Genomic DNA, 25,516 nt, shown 5'->3' with positions numbered 1-25,516 from the left:
TTTCTTTTTTCCCCCTGTTTTTCTAAGGTTTTGCCATATTTTCTCGCCCGGCCTTTTTTTTTCCTGTTTTCCTGTTTCCCCATGTATCCCAGTGTGTTTCTATGTTTTCCCATGTATTCCTATGTTTCCCCCTGCATGTTTTCCCATATATCCCCCTGTTTTCCTATGTTTTGCCTTGTATCCGCCATTTTTTATGTCTCCCTATTTTCCCCTCGTTTTCCTTTTTTTTCTTGTTTTCCTAGGGTTTCCTATGTTTCCCCCTGTTTTCCTATATACCCTTGTTTTCTTATGTTTTGCCATGTTTTCTAATGCGCTCCCTTGTTTTCCTATGTTTTCCAGTGCATCCTCCTTTATTCCTATGTTTTCAAATGTTTTTCCCTGTTTTTTAATGTTTTCCCCCGCTTTTCTATATTTTCCCCTGCACCCCCCTTTTTTTCTATGTTTTCAAATGTTTTCCCCCGTTTTTCTATGTTTTATTCCCTTGTTTTCCTATGTACATGTTTCGCAGATTACCACACAGGTTGTCGAAACGTCAATCACTAGCAACACCAACAGTCCTCACTTTCACCCGGACGATCATACTCAACCTACTTATGTTCATCATGTTACCATGCTTTGGCTTAAAAATGGAATTAAATACTGTTGTTCATAATGTTATGTTGGTTTTCACTTATTTTTCACTGAAAGGTTATTTGCAATAGCAGTGTCTGAAAAGTCTAAGAAAGTTTACTTCTGCTATATCCAGTGATTAAACACTGATGTTCAGGAATTCGCCGCGGAGAAGTAAGCTCGAATATATTCAATGACCTTCATGTTGGCGTGTACCTTCCAACTTGTTAACTCAAACGAATTTCAAAGTCAGACTGAATAGTTCTTGATTTCCTCTTAAAGAAAAATCCCATCCTTTCATAGCCAGTAATCTTGGAAAGTTATAAAGGCGTTGATACCCAGGCATACCCATCTACATCGAGTGCAGTTTCATGCAGTTGATATAAAAATTTAGCCAAAATTCAGTTGGCTAGTTCTAGTGACTAGTAGCCTGCGTAACATGCAGTTTTTTTGGCGTGTTTTTCGCTTGTCGTTCACGATTCACCTCATTCTGTATTGAAGGATCACACGGTCTTAAGGGGCTATGTTACGCCATTTATTGTCATTTCAAAAGGCTAAAACTTTTTTCGCATCAATTGAATTCCAAACATAATGGTCTAGTGCTGTTACTCAAGACTATATTTAGGCACTGAAAATGTTTCTGTCATCTGTCGCAAATGATGGCAAGGATGAACATGGATTAGAACTTGAAGCTTGGGTTGTCCGGGCGGGGGTAGTACATTGCGATGGTCATTTTATCCACGGAGATTAGTGTTTACAAAGCAAACGCAGCCATGGGGCAGAGGAAGGAAAAGCGGCCTGTCTAAAAGACTCCTTTAAAAATAACTTCTGGTTTCAGACAGTGAAAGAAATTACATGTAAAATGCAAGTGCCTGTTTTAATGCTTTTTTTTCTTGACAGTTGTTTGGAAACATCTATTACATTTCTGACCATAATTTTTATACTGAGTCCAAATCCTAAATGCTACAATTACGTGTGAACTAAAAACACCTGTGATGTATTCTAACAGGCTTAGCTTCGCTTGAAGTTTTTTCGCCTCTAGGCTACTCCATAGCATTTCAGTTTCCCCAGAGTGTGATAGCCTTTCTCGCCACTGTCACCAGTATCACCAAACCTGAGCTGTTTTACTGGAAGCTTTGTCTTGTCAGTCAGAAAACCGCTGTCTTCACGCCATACATTGTCATTCTTATCACAGTTACAGCCAAGACTGGAGTCTACACATGAGTTGGTCATCCCGCATGCGCACTTACCATTTCCAGATGCTCCTCCCCAGTACGTCATCTTTGTAGAGTCACGTGATACCCACCAAGCAAATCCGCCGTTTACGAATATCCTCGAATGGTAACACTCGTACTTGATAAACTGTTCACAGTGTGAGGAAACTATGGTGAGGCTGGCCAACTGAGACAGGCTCGTTCCAGTGTAGTGAATGTTACGTGAGTAACACCCTCCAGTTTCGCATCCTTGCACGTACGTCCTGCTCTCACTGTCATGACTGACGACTGTCACGCCAACACCCTTCTTGCCAGTCATGTCACAGTACACTGTGAATGGTGCCAGTCCTCCCTCGCCATCTGGATCAATCACATAGTTTCCGCTACTGCTGACGTGGTTCCGGATTTCAGAGCAGGATCTTGGTTTTGGCTTAACACAGTTACGTCCATTTCCAACGTACCCGGGATTGCACTTGCATGAATAGGATCCACGTTCATTGACACATGAAGCGCGAAGGTGACAGTTGTATGTCTTTCTTTCACACTCATTAAAATCTAATAAGCAGGAATTATTGAAAAAGAAATGTGATAAATTGTGTGTTCCACTTAAAAACCAGGACAATTTTTTGTAAATGTAGGTCCTCTTTTATTCTAAGGAAGTACCCCATGGCCTTAGGCAAAACCTTTTTTATTGTTTTTGTTGCCTTCTTGCATTTAGTCCTGTCAGACTAATCGTTTATTAAAAATGAGGGATGGGCGAGAAACAAAGCGTCAGCCCTTAATTAGGTTAAGCTGAAGCAGTGAAATGCGCTTTCCCTATGAATTGTCTAGCTAACGTTACTTCATAAGTTACCAGAACTGCGGCTAGTCATACAGCTGTTTCGAGAATGGTCCGTTGGAAAAATGTACACGCGACAATCCCGAGAGGTAATTTGGAATATAATCAATAAACTGTTTCTTGACACTCCATCTGTCGAACCTACTCTCGTTGCTTTTCTTTAGCACTCGCAAACATACTGTCCATGGTCTCTCGTGCTATTCCTTCAAATTTCTTTGAAAAACTCAAAACCACCCTCCATACCTTTCGGGATTGTCGCATGCACTTTTTTCCGACAACCTTTCTCGAAATTGTTGTATACCGCGCTCGTGTCACACCCATTTTTGACTTTTGTTGAAAACAAAAAATGACGTCATCTTGAATACAAGTAATTATCTTAAATATAAAGTCATCTTGGAAATAGCTGCTTGATGGAAACAGTGGCGGATCCAGACCTTGAGATAGGGGGGGGGGGGCGGTCATCCAGACCTTGAGATAAGGGGGGTGGGGGCGGTCATCCAGACCTTGAGATAAGGGGGGGAGGAGGGAACGGTCTCCCAAAAAAATTTTTCGGCTCTTCGGGCCTCATTTTGGTCGAAAAATAAGGGGGGATCCGCCACTGATAAATAACAGAAACACGTTTCAACGTACGAATATTTAAGAGCTTTGGGATCGTCTTTAAAAACCTAAAAAGCTTTGGTATGGAATCCCAAAAGTTTAACATGTTAATATAAAAAGGTTTCACAGAAACCTTTTTCTTTGTCCATTGGTGAACTTGAAAATATCATTCACTCTTTGGTTATCAGTTGAAGATGATTTTTGGTAATGTCGAATAATCTAAAACTTATGACAATTAACAAATACCACTAAAATAGCTGAAAGCATGCCCCTACCTTTCTTACAAGTGTACCGATGACAATCACTACACTTCACATCATTCCATTTATAGTTGTATTTCACGCCAATTGCATGTACGCAGTCCTCTTCATTTAAGTTATTCGGCTGATTCTTCGCCCATGCTGTAAAGTTCCCCTCGCCGCGATCCGCCCAAGTGAAATTACCCTCCATGGAGATGTCATTCAAACCCAGCCAGGACTTTTCTCCACTATAGCGATGTTGAATATAAACATTTTCCTCGTCATTGGCCACATCAACAAGGACCGAGTTTTCCTCACGACATTTGGTGAGAGCCGTTGTCCAATTGACACATTTGTCACTCGTCAAATAACAGAATCCATTGAAATAGCTCCACCCAGGATCACAAATATCTGTGGAAACGCAAAGTTTACAAAAAAGCCCTCAGGTAATGGTTATCAGCTAATGCTCTTAGTTATATAACGCACTAACTAAGCAGTTTATTTGACAGAAAAGACGGTCACATTCATTGATATAAGCCAGAGATTATACGTTATGTGACATAAACCAATGTCTCTGTGCTAACGCGTTTTTACGTACCTGACTGAATATAAAACATATCAAATAATGATAACATGTGACATCTTTGCACGTTAAGTTTGTAATATAACATCTCTAGTAATCAAGACATGATAGTTTGCTGCAGTGAACCAGTTATGTCATAAAATCAAGTACTTTTTCATCTCGCATTAACTGACCTGCAAGTACTGCATAACTCACTGACACGGGATCGTATCTGGTCCCGTACAACTCCTTCACACAAACCCTGAACCCTGCTGCGTTCATGTTCTGCAAAGAAAGATAAGCGCTACTAATGATTATTACAACTTGATCAAATATTGCTTGTTCAGGGTTGTTTGGCACATACGCATCAAAAAAGAAGCGCAGCATCTGACAACATTCGCAATTCGTTATAATTTCGCTTCAACTTGCCCTGAAGATATTCGTCTATGGAGGCTGTGTAACAACAGACCCACGGGGCATATATATATATATATATATATATATAAAAATAAAAACTTGAAAAAACATCGTGAAAAGAAAGACACACATTTAAGGACATGGTTTCTCTGAGAAAGACTATTTTTCTGGTCACAGAAGAAAGAAATGAGAGTGTGTTAAATTACTGACCGCTTAATCAGCCGTCTCAGTTTTGCCAAGAGAGTATTATCTATAAGGGCGAATTCCACATATACATGACCCTCTTCCCATGAAAATTATTTGAAATCTATTCTTGGTTCTGTGTCATACTGCGTGTTTATTTTAAGGACGACACCTCAATTGTTGGTAAGAATGGCGTCATGTAATTTTAAACCTGGCGGGCAATTCATTTCACTGCCGATTACGCCATTGCCAGAAATAGTGGACATTTCGCGCCCGTGATTAATTGTCAGCGGAATCTCATTTCCAAAATGGCGAACAAAAACGATCGTAGTCAGGGAAAGCGTATCCCCTGCGATTTTTTAAATAATTTGAGCTCTGTGGATCTGTTTTACGAAGAAAAACGCTGGAATAAAACACCTTGCAAGAAAATGTTAGGTTTATACTCGGCCGAGCGGCTGATAGCAACAAAACAGTACGTGGCTGTACCTTTCGTGACATTTTCGTGACATTTTCGTGGCAATTTTGTTTTAAAACCAAGCCTGGTAGGCTAATCGAGGATTTTTGAATGCCTGGAACCTAGTTTATATCCCGTAAAGCATCTCTGGAGTTGTAGCAACAACCAAAATGGCGATTCGCTGAGGTTTGGAGTTGTGAAGCTTTATCCGACCGAAATAAGTCATTCGCAACCATGGCGTCCATTACTGGACTACAGATGGAAAACTGCGGGAAATAATGCGCCTTTGGAAGTATTTTCCATGGCAAAAATCGTCCTTTTAACGACTGTTTTGGAAACATCTTCCATCGCAGAAGTGATATCGAGTCGTGCAAATTTACTTCAGTGAAGGGTTTATCCTCTAATCGACGAGTGTTTCGCATGACTTCGGCAAGATTTTAAGACAATGTATGGCGAAATGGAGCGTACAACGAGAGATAAAAGTGGTCACTTCGGGAAGTAAGTAAACCTACTTCTACTTAGCTATTTTTAACCCAGATGCGAAGGTTGCAAAGCACTTAACATGTTTCGAGTCGTGCACCGAACACCCGTGAGCTCATAATCGATATATTTGAAAAAGTTTCCTTTTCTCCATACATTTTCTTATACGAATTCGCAGCCATTGTGGCCTTGGTGCGCACGCGCAATCGCCATCTTGTCCCTAATTTCTGGCCAAGACAGCAAGCAACATGACGAGCAAACTTGGTATTACTTTCGTCAGTAAGAAGATTTATTCGTGGAAAATCTGGTCGGAGTAGCCACCGACGAGCAAAATGATCCTGACGGCTTGCAGAAATCGCCGAAGAAAGCGGTTCCGACTCGAAGGAAATTACTAATTGTGGTCTTCGCTACATCAGTATAAAAACAACCTTGTAAACGACAACTGTCTCTTTGGCGATGTCCTCGCAAACCAGCGAGCTGTGATATCGTCGTTTGGATCTACGTGGCCACCTAACTTAACAATATGTTTAAAGGGATACTCTATGCCCAAAAAGGCAATTTTACGAAAAGATAGCTCATGGCCTTATTACAATATTTTGATAAAATAAAATGTCCAGTTCTTCTGCATTTGCCTGAAAACAAGGAAAGTTGTTCATCACGCAATTAAAATTTTGCGCTACAGCTAGAAACAGGAAATGACGTAGAAAGAAGATCCTGTCTCAAGGCAATACAACGTGGCTTCTAGGTTTCCGGTCTGTTTTGAAAAGTCAGTAAAGCATTTTATGGCTGATATTTCAGGAAGAATTTTATAATGCCACACGGCTGCATCGCTGTTGAATGTCTTAACATTCGCAAAGACCATGTGATCACCGATATGCCAGGCTTTAGACGAACGCCGTGAAAAACACTCTTCGAGTCTGCGAAATCAGCTAGATCTTGCAGCGCTCATTTTACTTAAGACTACCTTGAAGCGCAAACAGCGATATGCGATGGCTTAGTCCTTAGGCTAAAGATGAAACCAATAATAAAAGCTGATGATGTTCTAACAATTTTTAAACATGGGCTACAGAAAACAACAACAACTACAACAACAGAAAAGCTAAGGTGTGAAAGAGATACCGCCGCAGCCTCTCAGGATACTCAAGATAAAGGCAAATCACCCAAAAATTAAAGTAACTGCTTATGCCTTATATGGCGAATACATGTTAAAATTCTGTGTAGTCTGTGTTCTCATTACTCGTCTGCAAGGCGAAATCCCTTGAATAATGATCGCCTTTTTTCCCGAGAAATATACAGTGAAAGACCATATTTCTAAAACTAAACTAGAAAAATGCGATCATTATTACATCAAAACACGGCACAAGGATCTTTCTTCCCATTACAATCTTATTCTAAGAAACCTTTAAGAAAAAATGTCCCGATAAGCGCTCGAAAATACAAACGAAATGTGCCCCCTGGGCATCATATAATACTCCTTAAATCGAATTAATTCAATATGGCCGCCGTATCGGTAAAAAGGTCTATTGTGACGTTAGTCACTTTTTCTTAGGTGTACAACCTTTATACAAGCATAATAATTATGTTCATAACACGATTTTCTGAATTTCCCGGGAAAACTACCTTGTACGCATACACGGTTCACATAGTTATTACACGGCTTTAGATCGAAATAATGCTAAGAGAAAACATCGTCACTCCATCAGAAGAGTAATCAACAGCTAGAATTATTTCATTTTATCGAACGTTTAACCATACCGTCGATCAGTAATGAACAGAATTTGCGATGCAGCATCTCATATTTCCTTTAATGCCGATCTGCTGACTTCTTTCGGTCAATTGGCGGTAAAGTCGAGCGACCATCACACAAACTTTGGTTCCTGGTCAAGCTGCTCAGCGTCATCTAACATAAGGAAGACGGGCTCCTCTGTAAGACTGGCATTGAATCATTTCAGCACTTTCCCTTGGCGCTTAAAACGCTATGACATTGGTTTTCTTAAGAGGGGATAATGAGGTGTCCTATTATTACTTGAGCGGAGCGCCAAGTAAAGTTTTAGTAATCTCCAGATTGGCCTCGTTGTTGCAAAGGGTCTTCGGACAAGAGTGGGCATGCAAAGCTAGGCCTTGCCTGCGAAGAGTGGTATTTGCGGTTGTCACTGTGACCCAATCCCCATGTCTTCGTAATCTTAAGGTAATTAGGCAAAGAGAATATCAACGAGGATGGACTTATTTGCGCGCTCAACTATACCTTCCCATAGCGTCTTCTTAGCGGAGCTCGCGCAGCGGAGCACCATGGGTAACAAAATTTGGTTAACTATCCATCTGAGAAAATTTGGTTATGACGTAGCGTACGCCCGCCCACCCGTACACTCACTTCATGTAAGCCGATTTCAAATGTCACACAAATTGACTAGCCTTTCAGTTATGTAAGCCATCCGCATGAGTACGATTAGATTGACAGCTGTAAAAATCAGATATCCCCTGACAATTATAGCATGGCCATCTCGCGGGCTCAGATGAAAGACCAGTCGTTTTGCCCCTACATATAAGCTGATATAATATGTCACACTTACCAATTCAACATAAAAACGAAACTACGCCGGGCAGGGCTGTCAGGCGGCTGACAGTCGTTTAAAGTTATATTGGCAAGCCAAATTAAGGTCAATTGACAGCTGTCAACATGAGATATGTGTAGACCACTATCAGAAAACTAGTAACGTGGGCTCAGGTAAACGATCTGGCATTTTCCTTTACAAGCCGGACGGATATGTCTTACTCACACTCGTAGTCTATTAATTCGAATATTTGCCATCATAATGAAGGTTAATTGACAGCTTTCAAACTGGATTATACGCTGACCATCATCCCCCGAGTGTATCGCGGGCTCATTTTTCTATCCATTGAGGCCACGTAGTTTTTAAAGTCTTCCGCTGATATTTTATTTGATCACGGGCTCAACTGGAAGCCCCATAGCTTAGAAAATCTATCCATCCTAGAAAATTCACCAATCACGTGACCGTACACCAACCACCCGACCTTCCGTCCGTCCGTACCACAGGCATACCAATGTTTAATCTCACACTTTCTAGCTGGTTTGGGAGCCTGCAACCTGATATTGCACATCCATCAGTTTTTATTAATTGACTGCTGTCAAAATAGTGTTTCTGCTGACCAGTATCGCCTGACCGTATCGCGGGCTCAGGTAACAACCCACTGAGTTCGAGTGTTTTTAGTAGTTATCCGCTGACAGGTCGCTAATTTTCAAATGATGGAAGGCTCAAGTTCAGTTTTTGAAAAATGCACATGAAATAACTCGTGTTCATGAGCGGCACTTTTGAAATTTTGATTTCGAACTGACCTCGGACGCAAAAATTCAACCGGCTTTTACATGCAGGGAAGGCAATCGCTTTTGACTTTTCTCACTGTCACGCGCTGAGCACGCTATACGTCCAATTTTTATGTTCTGATTGGTCAAAATTTGACAGGTGAGTTCATGCGGAAAAATTATGCGGCGTCTGGAAACTTGCTTACTCGCTTACTGATAGCTGAAGCTGACAGAGTTTTGTCTCATCTTGTGATGTTTTAAACTGTCTTTTTCTACTTGGTGTCAAAAATGAAATACAGCTGCTATCAAGATTGTTCTGTAATTCGTGGCTGGTTTGTTTATTGCGCTTTTTGTTGACAAATGCACCGCTTGTCAAAGTCATTGGAAATCCAATTTCGGATGGCATCATTTTCAAAAATGAGCTTACTCACTTGCCCTTGCTTGAGGCGTAAGAGGGTTGAAAAGTCTCACGAGATTATGGAACACTTGATGACCTTCAGAAGCAGCATCTCGACTGGTAAGCTTGAGCAATTATTGTCTTTGATGATCTAACCTACAATAGTATCAGGTTTAAAAACCCTTTAGATATTTTTTGACCGCAAATTCAAAGTAAAGGTTCCGAAGAATATTTAGTTGTGATTTTGGCTGTAAACAGAAAGCTCTGAGCGATTTTCTTGCCTCGAGTTCATCTTGAAAAAGAGCAAACACCGGGACGCCGGCTTCAAACATATATAAACTTATGCTTACCTGACTCATGATTTTCAGAGACACTTTACTCTCAATACTTGTCTTCGTGAATGAAAAGTATTGTCTCTGTACATGTTTCACCGAATTATATTTATTTTATTGATTGTTAGTAGTCCTCTAGCAATTTTTATCGCTGTACCGGTTGTTTCCAGTCGAACATAAACATCGTCTGCACGAATACTCAAAACACCGCGCGTAAATATCACTCGCTTTTAAAGATTACACATAACAAAACCATAAACAGCTTTATAAATAAAGGGAAACAAAACCCAAACATAACAAATTCTCTATCATGTTGAAGCGTAAATGGTAACTCTATTAATCGCATTGCAAATTTGGTACCTGTCAAAAGTGAGAACCCGTCCGGCTGGCCGACAAGGTGATTTTGGGAATTTTTCATCGTTTTCACTAAAAGCCCATATTATTACTCTGCACATCACATAGGACCAGATTTTTCTAACTTAAAAGTGTCGGCATTATGGAATTCTCTCTTTATGAAAACGTTTTATAGTGTGGTCAATGCTATAATTTGTTGTGCAAGGGAAGCGCGTGCTTTGATCGTCCTGGATATTGAATGAGTGCAATTTGTCTTGCAAAATTGTGAAAAACTGCAGAATTATTAGCGTGCTTTTCTCCCTCCCCCTCCCCTTTTTGCGCCTGCCACGCAGGCTACAGAATTATAGGTTTAAATAGGGCAAAAAAGGAATAAATTCTGTATGATAAAAAAGGGCTTCATAGTACTTTTTACATGAGACGTGATGAGAAAAAGTATGTTTAAAAGGCTGGTTTACACGCCACCAGATTCGTCGCCAAGACTTACTTGTAAAGTAAACTTGTCGAACACAAAAAATCCGCCCTGATTTTTTATTTTGGCTTCTGCTTTAGACAGAGAAATGCAACGTGTAAATTGGCTGCCAGCAAGGACTATCGTGGCGCTTGTGTTTCTTAAAATTATAATTCGGGGTTGTCCAATTATCCATAGTCTCTCAAACGGAGCAATGTTGGAGAGACTGGTGAATGCCAAATTATGTATGCAACAGCTAATGCAAATGCAATACACGAATAGGTCTGTCCTACTGTGATAGAACATGATTGCTATTTTTGGGGTGTGCAAATAAGACTTTTAACTGGATGTAAAATTTGTTTCCCTCCTGGACTGTCAAATTATTTTTCTTTAAAATCACTTAGCCTTTGCCCCAAAAGTCACATGAAAGTGCCCTGATCTGTGGATTACAAGTTTATTGTTTGATTTAAATTATGAATTTATTAACGGGAGCTTCGCTTTTAGTCCTGGCTAAATCTATACATTATCTCTTGTCTTATTACCTCAATCCATGTTGTAATGCCATTGTGCTCTGGTGCGGAGTTCCCAGGAGCCGTGCTGCTGTGATTGGCTGTAAGCAACACTGAAGGTGTGATGTTGTAGCTTCTTTCAAACTTCACAAACTGTCATTTAAAAGAATTACAACTGTCGTTACCCTATCTGCTGATAGTATCTACTCTTTTGCTTCAGTAGTATCGTAAGAGCCGAATTAGCCTTTTTGCGGGAGAACGCATTATCGCTGATGACGTCATTTCCTTCTTAACTTTATCTCATGAATAAAATACGGTGAAATCTCACTGAGATAACGTCATGTGGTATTCGAAGGTAATATAACGGGTATGACAGGTTTTGGGTTATATTAGATCGGTGAATGGCTTGGTTTTTGATTTGTTGAGTAAAAACTAAAAAGAATTTATTCGTTGAATTATTTTAACGAAAGAATAAACGAAGACTAGGAAGCGGAGAGGGGTAAGTATAAAAATTGACAAACTAGTTTCCCATCGCCCTCATTAATATACACGGTAATAACGTGATTAATAATGTTTTCAGTGATTTTAGTTAACACGTGAGTTGGTGCCTATTCCTTGGTTAAAATGAATAAACAATGAGAATTTTTCTAATATTTAGTAAACCAATAAAAAAACTAAGCCATCCATTGATCTAAAAATAACTGAAATCCTGTCAAACCTGTTATATCACCAAACATAAGGACGTGACGCCGGATTTTATTCATGTTATTCATCGGCGTCAAATTTGATTTATCCCCCCGCAATTTATAAAGAGTTTTTCCCGCGAAAAAGGTTAATTCGAGCCTGCTATACTTCTTACATCTAACCGTCCGGACTTCACGCGGACGTCTGGACGTCACGCGTGGGCAACTTGTGTTTTGATTTCGGCTGCTCTATAGAGGCATCTCGGTACAATTTTTGAGAAGCAGTATGGCGGATGTCGTCGAAAAAGAACGTTTCCATCACTCTGAGAGGAACCTGCTATTCACTGTGCATTTGAAAAGAGGCAAAAGCATACATGTATTTATAGAAAAGGAGTGCTGGACCCGATATCAAACTTACGCTCGAGAAGCAAGATGAAAAACTTTAACACGGTAAGGGAAATTCTCATACATTTCTTTGTAATTTTATGTGCAGCGTTTTGAAATTTAAGTCCAAAAAGTGACGCGACACGCATGCGGGGCGGCCATGATATGTGAAATTGCTCGCCATGTTTTAAAAGTGACGACTTCAAGAAGTCGCGCGGTCGTCAATGGGTTTCATGGCGTTTGGCCCGGGTGGTAAGCCAATTTCCTGCTTAGTATTTCCGTAAGTTTCCCAGTTTCAATCTTTGAAAGTTTACTCGGCTTACAGGAGTTTTTCCCCCGTTCGTCGGCCATTTTTTGAGCGTACGCGGGAACGTGATGTAAAATTACGCCACGTCGTTTACGAAGCTTTATTGCGCAGTTATCTTTTCTTCTCGTTCCAAATATGGTAGTTTCGAAAATGAATAATTACGAGCATCGGACAAAGCAAACATACTGGAGAGTTACTCGATTCAACTCCTTATGAGTTTCTGGTTTCTCTTATATGACATTTCATGGGTGTTTTTCTTCCTTTGCTTACCCGGCAATAAGCGTTGTTATCTTCGTCTTTTGGTGGCTTTGTGTTTAAAAACCCAACAGAATTACCCTCAGTGAAGAACGGTTTGCTTAGCTCATCAAATACCAGCCAACTCTGAAACAAAATTAATAATATTGTAACAATTAAAATTATACACCTCAATCAGTAACAGTTTAGATTTTAATTCTTATCTCTTGCCTGTATTAACTAATGATTATGTCGCAATGCCATTGATTATCTGTTAGTTTCAAGCAGTAATTTATTTGCTGTGAAGACTTCAAACGAGAGAGGTGCGTCTCGATCCGTCCTTTGCCATTGTAATTTCTGTGGCGTTATGGTTAATAACACCAACGGGATGATACAGAAGTCACTTTGACTGTTATGATGACGACTTCTTCACACACTCACCCAAACAGTCATATCAAGGCCTCGTCCACATGTATCCCTTTTTGTTTGAAAACAGAGATTTTCCCTCTGGTTTGGCCGACCGTCCACACGTATCCGGTGAAAACGGTCACTGAAAACGCATCTTTTCAAAAAACGCTTCCCAGAGTGGAGATTTTTGAAAACGCCGACTTCTCGTTTACGTGAAACCGAAGGAAAACCGAGGTTTTCGAGTAAGATGATGTCATACATCATATACGTCTAGCATGACGCATGCTTCGTGAGGAATTCTATCTTATTTCCATTGTTTTAGCTTTTACACGTGGAAGGGCGAAAAAAATTCAAATACGTTACGTGTGGGCGCGTATTTTTTGAAAAAGGAGGAAACAAGCTCCGTTTTCAAAAATATCGGAATACGTATGGACTCACCCTCAACCTACTTATGACTTGACTCCTGGGTTCAAACCATTATCGTATTGGCGGTCATTGGCGTTAAAGTGTTGATGTCTTGAGAATACTATTCTTACAACGTGGGTGATATTTAAAGGCTTTTGAATTGCATAACTTCAACGAAAATAGTTAAGTCTTGACTTGAATTTTCGGGTTCTTTTTTCCAACAAATATAATTCGATCTTATAAACGTTTCTCTTTTTTGGATTAGAAAAAGTCTTTCATTAAAGTGGTTATGTCACGCTGTTTGATTTTTTTCGAAAAGCTAAAACTATTTTCGCATCAATTGAATTCCACATATAACGGTCCAGTTTTTTTTGTTTTTTTTTTAAGATTATTTTTAGGCATTGAATCCGTTTCCTGTCTGTTGTTACGAATGGCAAGGATGGATTTGGTGGATTGAAACCTGAAAAAGCTGGGCCAACTTTTTCAAGTTTTGATGCTATGCCTGCAAATATCACCAGAAAAATTACCATGGTTTCTCTTCTCTCATATAATTTGTTTCACTTTGATATCTTCTTCATAACTCTACAGGAGCATTTTGTGTATGAGTAAAAACATTAAACATTGTTATATTCCAAGACTTTCACTCAACTAAACAGGGACTGCCATTGGCTGATTCTTGGTCACATCGCCTCGACTAAAATCAATCATTCTCTCTTGCTAAAATCAAATGTATCCCTATCGTGATACGTTTGAATAATTGTACCCCGCTCGGGATACATTACAGTACGTGATCAAAGAATGGTGGAAAGCGGCGGAAAAAACATTGCCAGTTTTCACTTTCGGGGATGAACACAAACATGAAGCCTCAATTTAAAAAGCAACGATTTTGACAGTTATGTATCCCTGAGGAGAAACAGCAGCTGCTGGAGAAAAAAGATGCAGGTAATAAGAAAAGTACTTGGTAAATCATTCATTCAGTGGCTCTGAGAATTAAATTTGAGTTCTTATAAGAACCGAGTCGACTGTTTTCATTCGCTCCTCTTATTACGATCAAATTCTTGACTACCATTTTTTTTCACTAGATTGGCAGTTTAGTACTTGAAGTACATGGTGTGCAAATTATGGCTTCATACGATTAAGGAAAGTGGTATTTTTTTGCGCTCCAAAACCATTAGTTTTCGTCCGCCATTACAACGCTATGTTCCTGTGGCCTGGTTACCAAGAACACAAGACAATTGCTTTGTGACGTCATTTTCTTAACGCAGCACACACAGCATGACAAATTTCTTGAAAGAACCCTGCTCAAACAAAATTCCCTTTCCTCCCACTTCGATGCGTTCTTGTTTAGGAAAACTCTTTCGATCTTACTACATTAGGCGCCGTATGTGTGCAGCAACCGTTTCAATCGATAGAATTGGGCTGCACGCGAGTCTGACCAACTGAATGAGAGATTCGAGGAATAGGTTTGTTTGCAGCTGACAGTTTCGCTGTTTTCTCGGTTTAATAACTTCGAAGAGTGATGCAATAGCATTTACCGGGGCTTTCAACGTAAACCAGCTACCGTGACGGAAGATTAAACTTGGATCTTTTACCAGCATATGGAAGAAAGATCAATCAACAGATCTTGAATGTGAAAGAAATCTTCGTATGAAGAGGGAGCGCATGGAGGTAAGCTTACAGTTCGCAAACCTTGCAGTGAATGTCCCCTATGCTCATTGTTAAGTCTATTTATATCGCCGGTGGTTATTTTTGCTTTTACTACAGGCGAGGTCATCGAAGGTAAATTTTTTTCTTAGACCTTTTTTCGACTTGAACGCGACGACTACGAAACTTTTACGAAACCTTCAGAAAGGTTTTGCCCTAAGGCGACAGATCACAGAGAGCCCTCTAGTTTTGTAAACACTATTATTGCTCACACCTTGCTTTTGTAGTGTACTATTTGTTCTGTTACCACCTTTAACATTCCTTGGAGCTTTTATAAAACGCTTTAAAGCTCTATTTGTAAATTTTTGTTGTAAAATATTAAAATCTATCAGGATCATTGTGCAATCTGAATGGTATGATATTTTAATATACAGTAAGTTCCTTAGTATTTCCAACATTCTGGTCGCAATAACCCTCACTAAACACAAGGTATGCTTTTTTCAATTTTAGTCTTCCCAAAACTCAGAGCCTGATTTAAACTGCACAGACACATTGTCAGTTCAAACTACAAGCTAAAGCAATAGAGCCCACACAAGTTTATTGCAAAAACTTTTTTGCAATTTTGTAAAATACAGCAAGAATTATTACCATTTACTGATGTGGTCTTTAAAATAAAATTGTGATCCTATCTTGAATGTTGTGTATTGTTATTCTTCTGAGTGAATAAAGAAAAGTTTTGCATTCCGGCATTGAATTCTTATAATAGTTATTAGAGTTTATAGATCATAATTTGAGATGTGACTGACAGATTGCAAGTTAAATGAATAATCACCAAGGCTTGGTCACTGAAATATTCACCGCAAGTAAGGGTTATGTACATGTGCATGAGATAGTTTCATGTTCCCTGCTCCTCACTGCCGCTTTATGTTTCACTACTCAAGGTTGTGCTCTACCAGCACCCGGTTGGCCCGTGGTGCTTAACTATTGTTCCGGGGCAACTAGGAAATTTTTTCATTGAAATCATGTGCTGGGCACCCAGGATTTCACAGGTTCAGAGCACTGGGCTCCTTCCAATTTTTCTTAGAGCATAGCCTTGCTACTTCAAAAAACCTTGGTGTATCTTTTAATCTGGGATAGACTAATGTTATTCCTATAAATCAGGTGGCTTCATCGCCCCTTCCCACATACATAAGCACTCTCCACCCTAGCCTGACAATATTGATCTGTACACTTGTTGATCCCAAGATAAATGTGAGGTCCCAGCTTAGAACCTGGAGGACACGTTTTGGTCTTACTTGCATTGTGTGTAGGGTATGCAATATAAAAATCCATTATTTTTCAATCATACCAGTGATTACGGTACAGTTGTACATAAACAAACCAAGGATTGTAATACTGTTTAAGGGCTGCAATTTTATTGTTTTTTTTTTTTTTGTTGCCTGATTTAGCATAGTCTATTTTGGGGGTATTATATAGCCTTAGCCAAGCTAGGGCAGGGCCCGCGCAGGGGGAAGGGGCTGCCCCACTTTTTGAAAAATAAATATATAAAATTAAGTACTGTGGAGCCTCGACAAAACAAAGGGCCAAGGGACTGGCAAAATATGTTCATTATAACGAGGTATATTAGCTTATATCGAGGTTCTACCTCGTTCTACTCCACAAACCACGGTTTCTTAAAATGTATTATATCAGCTGATCATGTGGTCTCTGACGCATTTCAATGACATACAAGACAAAATGAAGGCGTTACAGGAACCTACTGTGTAATATCATGATCTGCAAACTTCTAGTGGTGGATCCAACGTGTGCAATCACGCAGAGCAGGAGAAAGGTACTTTTCAGCAGCTTGAAATTTATAAACATGACTCTGCTCAACAATGACTCAAAGAAAGGTTCAGTAATCTAACAGTTCTAAACAGCCACAAAGAGGGAACAGCAAAAAATGCTCCCCTCCCGCCGCACCTCAATGTAGGTAGTCACCGGCCCCTGCACTTTAAAAACTGCTCCCCAGGCCCTGTTGGGGGTTTTAACTCTTAAAATGCTAGTTTCTAATAATATTTCACAATGGAAAAAACCAGCAAGAAAAACCCATAGAGCACAATCAAGGGTGGGCCTCCATGATGAACATAATTTCCACTTGGTGACACTTCTTCCTAGAGGCAAGTGAATTTATGGCACACTGTGTTATCAGCAGAATCGTGCAACCTAGTGATGTACTGAACCATTTAGTTTTTCAATACATAAAGTTAGTTCCAAATAATAATTTATTAATGCAGTAATAACCCACTCTTTGATCTACGAACACCCACTTAATTTGACGCCCATATATAACGGGCAGTTTCGTTTGTCCTGAGGAAAAGCTCACATTTTTTTCTTTAAAATTAATCAGCTTAGTACGCACAGTAGTTAATGTGGACAACAAACACTTTTCTGTGTTTAAAGTCAGAAATTCCTATATATTCTTAATCCAGGTTTACAGACACTGGTTACCTAGGCACTTTTTATTTTTCTTCTCACAATGATGTTTCAATTGTAGACATTGTACCTAGTGCACTAGTTTTTATTACCAAAACATCTGCAGGCAAATAGCATGCCACATTTGATTTTGATACGTCTTTCTTTCTTCCCCTGTTTGTAGTACTTTAATAAATTTTCTGCCTCCTACTCAACAAGTTTCACGTCCTTGGCTTTTTGCTACAGTCATTGTTCCTACCCTTCTTCCTCCTTGTTCCTTTATGCTATATATCAAATAAATCACGTGTCTGTGACTTTTTTCCAGAGAGCTAACTTAAAATGGACACCTGGATAATACGGACACCCATATAATACCGACATCATAGCATGTCTGTATTAACCGTTCCACTGTATATATTTTCTTGTCTAGCCAAAAATAGGCACACCTGGGTTTGAATAATAGTAAAACAATGTCATAAAGCGATCTACAAAAATTATGGGAATACAAGGGGATATCATTGACAATAGTTGGATGAGGTGAAATTTCTGAATTTTTATTAGTGTTGCAATTTATAAGTGGCAATAATGATCTGCTGTCAATCGATAGGGAAGGCATAGGCAGACACAGCCTTTTCAGAAAAAATATTAGCTACAAAGAATGTGATAGTCTTTAATGTCAGCACTGAAAATTATTAAACTGATATACCAAATCAAGGCAGAGCGAGCGAAGTGAGTAGATTAACTTTTATAACATTAGATCTAATTAAATCATCAGCTGAGATATGCAACACTAAAGTAACAATTAAATTTTCAATAATAAAGGACGGCAGTCCGTGTGAGATGGTAAAAAAAAAACAAAACATGACAACGAGCTGCTTTAGGACTGAAACTTAGCTGAACTGAAAACTGTACCCACTCTGATTCGCTGTGCCTGAAGTGCTATAAAGCAAAACTTTATCTAAACTTGGATAAATGTGCACTCGCGAATGGCTAGAAGGCAGGTAAAATTGGTGCGGACTCTCGATCATCTTTCCTGTGTTTTATTGTTATAGCAGTACCCATATATAAGTACACCTACCAGTAGTCCAAATCTCCCTCGGCACAAAGTGCATAAAATACGACTTGGTGAAGTGTGTATTTCTTCCTTCTCTGAGGCTAGCTGCCCTCAGTATTTGACTTTCTCATATTCAGTCGGTGCTGGTTCTACAGAGTCATCGTAATCGATGATTTCCTCCTTTACAATTCCAGAATCGGGCGAAGACGAGCGAAGCTTTGAAAATCGCTCTCTCTTTTCTCACGGTTCAGGTTTGTTTTTCTCGGCGCGTTCAGAAAATGACGTCACAAGTCAGAAAACAATAGCTTTGTATTAGAAGACCGCAACTCCAAACCGTGGGCTCACTGGAACATAAATTTTTAATGGCGGACGCGAAAAACCGACATTTTCAAGCTCACTATATTCACTTAAAGGGCGCCAAAGTTCATTTCAATGACCGAAATAGGCACAGTCACTTCTGATAAGTTGAAAAGAAAGCGTTTTTGTAACAAACTTGACATTAAATTTTGATCGTAGTAGCACTTTAATGTCAGGTCCCTCAAGAAACCAGTTAGTTTTGATTTCCCTCGAGTCGAGAGAAAACAAAATTAACTGTTTACCTCGGGATCTGACATTATTTGTATAATTACTTCAGCTCATAATTGATAACCGGGTTAAAACAATAACAATATCCTTCTTCAAGAGACAAGGTTAGTCACTTTGACTCTGATAATGACTACCGCACAGGTTGTCCAAATTTTGTTCGCTGTAAACAGGCCTATTCAGGAGTCAAATTTAAAAGAACTTTTACAAGTGTAATTCAGAAGTGTACCTATTGTTTTCAGACTCTAAAGCAATAGCTACACTTAATAACTACACTATTTAGTTGACCCCAGGACTACACTCTCCCGGACGATCATGTTCCACCAAATTTTATACAATGACGTGAATGCTACGCGCGCTGTGATTCGTCGTTGCCCATGATCTATTAGAGTACAGATACACGGATGACGTCACGGGAAACTTGTTTTCTTTGTTTTCTTCAACATGGCACGCGGTTTTGAAAATGTTTGTGAGATTATTTCGGATTGAGGCAAGTGAAAGCTTCGAAAAAAGTTTAGCAGGAGCTATTTACAAAGAAGAAAAATGGAGAAACGGAGACCAAAAAAGCTATTGACTGCTTGACAATGCCTAAACTACAAGAAATCTTCACAACAGTTGCCATCGTGTGTCTTCGCTACGAGGGACTCGCTGTTTTGCAAAATGTTTTCGCTATTATTCTTCTTTGAGCAAGAAAAGAAGGTGAAAAACTTTTCGAAGAAACTGTACACAAGTAAGATAAAGAAGAAGCTAAGATAAAAAGTTGGGTTTGGGACTTAAAAAATGCCTAAACTAGCACAAATCCTCAAAAGGTCAAGCGGTTCGAGGCAGGTATGTGTATCGGTCTTTTTCTTTTCTGATCATTGCATAAAACAAATAGATTCCATGTTGCCGTGGGTCTGTTCAGTAATAGATCACAGTGGACGTCAAAATGTGGTGAAAACAACAGTGACAAACTCGCCTGCGGCTCGTGTGCCACTTCTTTGTTTTTACGACATTTTGACGTCATCTGTGATCTATTACTGAACAGACGCACGGCAACATGGAATCTATTTGTTAAATATTTCACTGTTGTAAGAATAAGATTTTTGATATATTAAAAGGAGTACGTACCACGGTAATGTCTTCATGTTTCCCATCAAAGTTTTGCATTTCACGAAGACAGACCTTAAATGAGTCCTTATTTGGATCTTCTGTCCATATTAGGGACGCATCATACTCCTTTCCAGTCCTCAAGTGTTCCGCGGTCACAAGAATTAGAGGTATCTTCGTAAACTTATTCTGTGTAAGGTTTTAGAAACTAGAGATTAAACATTTAGTAACTTAAAATTGTACAGAATCTGTCTTGTACGCCATCATTTTAGTTACTTTTCATTCAGGCGCAGACTACATTTTTTGTTAATGTTGCTGTAGGGTTTACATTTCTTAAGAATTTTCCATTTAATCTGAAACGGTTTCTTTTCGTTTTGTAAGTTCCAAACATATTTGGAGAGTTCTGTTTCATTTCTTCTTTTCGAGTCTCGAAAGGATGTTTTGTGGTTCCTGTAACGTTCCTTAAAGTTTGTCGAAAATTCTTAAGAAATGTAAACCCTACAGCAACATTAACAAAAAATGTAGTCTTTGCCTGAATGAAAGATTCATAATCATCTGTAAAAAAGAACTGTGTAGCCTCAACAGAAGAAACGAATTAATAAGTTCATGCCCCCACAGAAACCGATATGTACTTGGAAACTTTAGAGCAACGTAGCTTAAAACCCGCTTATATCACATTTTTTATAACGACAGATAATCCCTCTTATATAATGTTTTTGTTACCTAGCAACCCTTTCAACAGTTTCATATAACCTGAATGTAACGCATCTACCATAGCAACCATTTAAATTTTCGCATTTAGCCGCCAGCCTTCCAATTCTAACAGTTCAGTCGTCAAAATTGCCTGATGAGTGTGGTCCTTGTACCATACGAGACAGTTCTGTAGCAATAAAACGATGATTACTCGTGAAACCTGAACTTCTGTGAAGTTATAGCTGATGCTCCTCAATCAATTGAGTCGAGCGCTCTACGAAATACGTTCTACTCAAAAAACGAATTTATAATTATATATATATCAAATGCGTGGAACAGTCATTTTTCATTCCAAATGTTCGACCGCAACTGTCCGTCCTGATTGAGAAAACACTTTGGCCAAGATCACAGTCTGATCTTGACCTGGGGAACTGGGACAAGGTGAAAACGAGGGCCGCACTTGTTCATTCAGGGTGCTCCTTTCCTGCCTCCCACCTGGCCTTCGGTCAGAGCAGGGTCTGTTCGACGCTGTTATTATAAGAAAAATGATGGGATGTTATTTTTTAACTTAGTCATTTTACCTTGGGAAAAGCTACATGTTCACATTTCGTCCCAGACCACCACTTTTGCATCTTAATCGTTCCTGTCATTCCATTGGGTGGTGCTCCTTGGTAAGCCAGCCAATCGACAGTCGCAAAGGGATTCAAGTTCTCTTTGCTATTTCTTCCTGCCTGCATAACGCAAACTGTAAAATTTTGGGAGTTAACACTCTCAGTCCATGAAGTGACGGCATCGTGGACGGTCACGGAGTCATTCAATTCCACGTGATTTACAGTAACTTGAACCTGGACTTGTTTATCCGGATAAAAACGATAAGGCGGGAAATACACCGTCTGGCAGGTGGAATCTGTCCATTTTGGAGCTCGGTGAAGGTCAACACGGCCACGGACAACTGGGAAACCTTTAAAAAAGAGCATTTAAATAAATAAGACTAAGAACCATCCTATTGTAAATTTAAGAATTCGCTCTAGAAATCAGTTATTCCCACCTTCACAGCCCCCAGGGTGATACACAAGGGTTTTGTCCAGTCCCTTACAGTAGCTCAACTCTTGCCAGCATTTGTTGTCGTATGTTGTTCCACTCGCAGAGCATACTGGGTCCTGATAGGTGGGGCAGTCTTCGAAACACACGCAGCGTGTTTCATGTGGACTGTATGCCTTGCAGACTCCAAAAGACGGACAAACGACATTAAGGCAAGGATCGAGGTCTGAAAACAAAAAAAAAATTAGCTTGATTACTGCTTGAAATTATATGTGAGGTTAGTTTTACTACCAGAGCCTCCAAATCTTGCAAACACGATAACCTCTTAGAAAAGTTAGTTTCACCAAGACAGGGGCGGATCCAGGATTTTTTTTAGGAGGGGGTGCACTCGTCTCTTGCTGTACTTCAACACCAATAAACCACATAGTTTTTTTTTGCAAAGTACTAGTTGTATTAGAAAACCGCAGGTCATCTCAGGGGGGGGGGGGGGTGCGCTCCCCCTGCACCCTCCCCCTAGATCCGCCCCTGCAAGAGCCTATAACACGGAGGGAGCAACTCCCTTGTGGCCGTGAAACGGCGTATTCACAGACCAGTCTATTTTAAGATCGATTTTCCCGCCAATTTTGACCATCAAATAATTAAATTCTTACAAATCAATCAGTTAAAACCGGAGACTAGAAGATAGCATTTCTGATGTTTTGACAGCATTTACTTTTTCTGTTTGTTATTATTGTGCTATGGATGCGCACGCATACGAGTTTCGCGGGAAATAAGGCTACAAAATGATGCTAAAAATAAACTGATCTGTGAAATCGCTGTTGCATAGGCCAAGTATAGGAGTTACACGCTCCGGGTTAAGAACTAATGTTTTAATTCGTTCAGACATGAACGCAGTTTGTTGTTAACTCCACATGTAAGTGTACCCAATGGGTGACAGTTTCCCTTCTAAATAAGTAAGTTATTTATATGCAGTGTATATGAAATGAAAACATATAACTTTAGACAAGAGAGACTGAGCTATTTTCTCTTGCTTAAGATGATTTTATAAAAAGTTAAGGCAAAGGAACCATATTTTACGTCGATAACTTTTGAGAGAAATTCAACTGATAAACGTAAGGTCGACGGTTCGCTCATTTTACCCCCCTCTCTGCATCAATGCTCCATTTTAAGGGTATTTTAAAACCTAGTTAAAGCTACACAGAAAGGAGAGATGTTGAAACAAGGATATGATGTCCCTGGGGATCGAGCTTGGGATCTCACGCACCGAGGGCCGCGCACTAAACATCTGTACCATCCTTGCATACTCTGAAGTCATCAAAGCGTTCAGTTCGCCTGTGCAGTACTCACCTCCAGTAACAATGTAATTGACTGACAGAGGATCGTGTTTTGTCCCCATTCCACTCAAGTCTCTGACACAAATCTTCATGGATTTCAGGCCAACTTCCTGAAATGGAACAGAAGTAGCCTTGATGAAGTTGACTTTGCGCCGCATGCTCAAGAATTAAAAATAAGCGAAGTTCTGGAGAAAAGTATCACCTAGCATACCTCTACCCATGCTGTGACAATATTATTTTCTGGTAGAATGATGTTTTTCTGGTTGCGGTCATAATAGTGCTGAACGGCAACCAGGACCACAGGTGACGCGTAGAAGGTGGTGTTGTAGTTGATATTCTGTTAAAACAGTTAATAGAGTGTAATACTTAGTCTTAATTTGTTAACCTGGAAAAATGTACACGCTACGGCAGAATGTACATTGTAATACTAGAAATTATTGTGAAACCCAATCATGACCACAACTTCTAACATCTCACGGCAAGTTTGCGAGATTTCTTCGATCTACTGGAAAGCGCTTAAACCGTCAATAGCTAAATGAGGTAACCGGTGTTTTGTTGTGAAGAGTTTCGAAATCTCTCTTGTTATTTTGTTCAAATACAGGATATTATTTTGTTTTGACATTTAGTGTGAAGAAAACGAAGCATGTGACCCTCTTTGGGATTTTGATCTGGAAAGGCTTATTCAAACCTCAGCAAAATCTGTCCTAAATATGGAAGTAACCAACTGTCACATGTCAAATTATTTAGAAAGGGATAAAAGGCCTTTACGTCGCCGTTTGATAACCTCTGGCTTGAATTCGGTGAAACGCGCACAAAATCCACAAACACGAATAACAAAAGCATTGATCGCGAAGCACATGGGTTTGCAATCCCATGATTCCTAGAAAAAGACAGGCTCGCAAGGCGTGCACAAAAACTATACAACTTTCTTATCAAAGTACGATACTTGACAGAATCCATAGTTGTCATATGCTGTAGGTTTGCCAATGTTGGGAAACGTTACTTCTCCTGTATTCGTAAAATTGAAACTGGAAGCGTTACCCAAAAATGCGAACCAGTCCTGCAAGTATAAAATAGCTAAGTATTTATTCAGCATGAATGTTTGGAAATTTCAATTTTCACTTTCTGATTACAAATACTGTAAAACGATTGTTAGTTCTAAACTTGTAAAGAAAATAGTAAGCTATGAGAGAGAATAATTTCTGCTCAAGCCAAAGAAGCCTGTTCCTGATAGTCATATAAAGGATAATGCCTGAGCACCTCGGCCTTCTTAAAATAATAGAGGATGTTAGCATCAGCAACGAGTACGAGTACGAGAACGACCTTATGCCGTACTCGTACTCGAAGTCGTTTTCTCAGCTTTCTATGTTAGCGATGACACCGAGTTCGAGTTTATAGAAAATAAAATTATGAGATTCCGCATGTTATTGTGAGGCCTGTGGAGAGACATGAAACTTTCCCGGGTAAATGCAAATTTACTCTGTGTAGGAAATATCGCGTTCGGTTGCTTTTCCTCGACTTCAAAAGCAGTATTTTACATAAAACATAATATAAAGAATGTTCAAGATGATAAAGAGAGGCTAGAAACGAAACGAAACTGCATTAAACGATCGGAATTTACCTTTGAAAACCAGCTCTTCCCAGTCGTTCTACCCACTTCGAGTTTTTGGTGAGAACTCGTCGTAGTGCAACTTGACAGGACGACTTGAAAACGTGGAGATGCGCAGAACGGATGCGCAGTACGCAAAATCGCTGATTTCGTTCTAGAACTCGTACTCGTTGTCGATGCTAACATCCTCTAATGACCAATTGCGGAGCGCGAGGTTATTATTTTTAAGAAGGCCGAGGAGCGAGAGCATTATTCGATTCAATGCACCTTTTCACTGTTTAAGAACCAGCAAGTCATAATTGTGGCCACTGAAGTGGAACAGTAGCTTTATATTTGTAATAATAACTTCCTGTTACACCTCAGTGACCTATCCTTTTGTTATTGAAAAGCAAAAAAGGCCTTTCTAAAGTAATAAAAAGTACATTAAAATGATGAAAACGACGATCAAGATGGTGACGAAAATGATGATGTTGAAAGGATGTTGGAAGTGTTGATGGTGGTAGTGTTGATTATCAGTGACATGAATGTGATGATGTTGAAGTGAAGATAAATGGGTAACTATAATAATGACAGTAGAGATGGTGATTATTATCATAAAGGTGATGATGTCGATGATGGTATTCAGATGGCAAAAATATAC

General features: G+C 39.5%; 1 protein-coding gene across 1 annotated transcript; it reads right to left on the bottom strand.

Annotated features, from left to right (window-relative positions):
• Positions 1-1,549: 1,549 nt before the first annotated feature.
• On the bottom strand, positions 1,550-24,181 carry LOC140926662 (uncharacterized). Its single transcript, XM_073376379.1, has 10 exons — positions 23,479-24,181; positions 23,281-23,377; positions 21,941-22,159; positions 21,474-21,853; positions 20,221-20,388; positions 12,600-12,710; positions 10,989-11,108; positions 4,254-4,344; positions 3,534-3,908; positions 1,550-2,378 (listed from the first exon to the last, which is right to left on the bottom strand). The coding sequence occupies exons 2-10, from the start codon at positions 23,357-23,359 to the stop codon at positions 1,648-1,650; spliced, it is 2,274 nt and encodes a 757-aa protein (XP_073232480.1). The 5' UTR covers positions 23,360-23,377; positions 23,479-24,181; the 3' UTR covers positions 1,550-1,647.
• Between the last annotated feature and the right edge of the window lie 1,335 nt (positions 24,182-25,516).

This window comes from Porites lutea, chromosome 2, assembly GCF_958299795.1.
Source record: "Porites lutea chromosome 2, jaPorLute2.1, whole genome shotgun sequence".
Lineage (NCBI taxonomy): Eukaryota > Metazoa > Cnidaria > Anthozoa > Scleractinia > Poritidae > Porites > Porites lutea.
The sequence above is the reverse complement of the archived record's forward strand: the minus strand, read 5'-3'. Positions and strand labels throughout refer to the sequence as shown.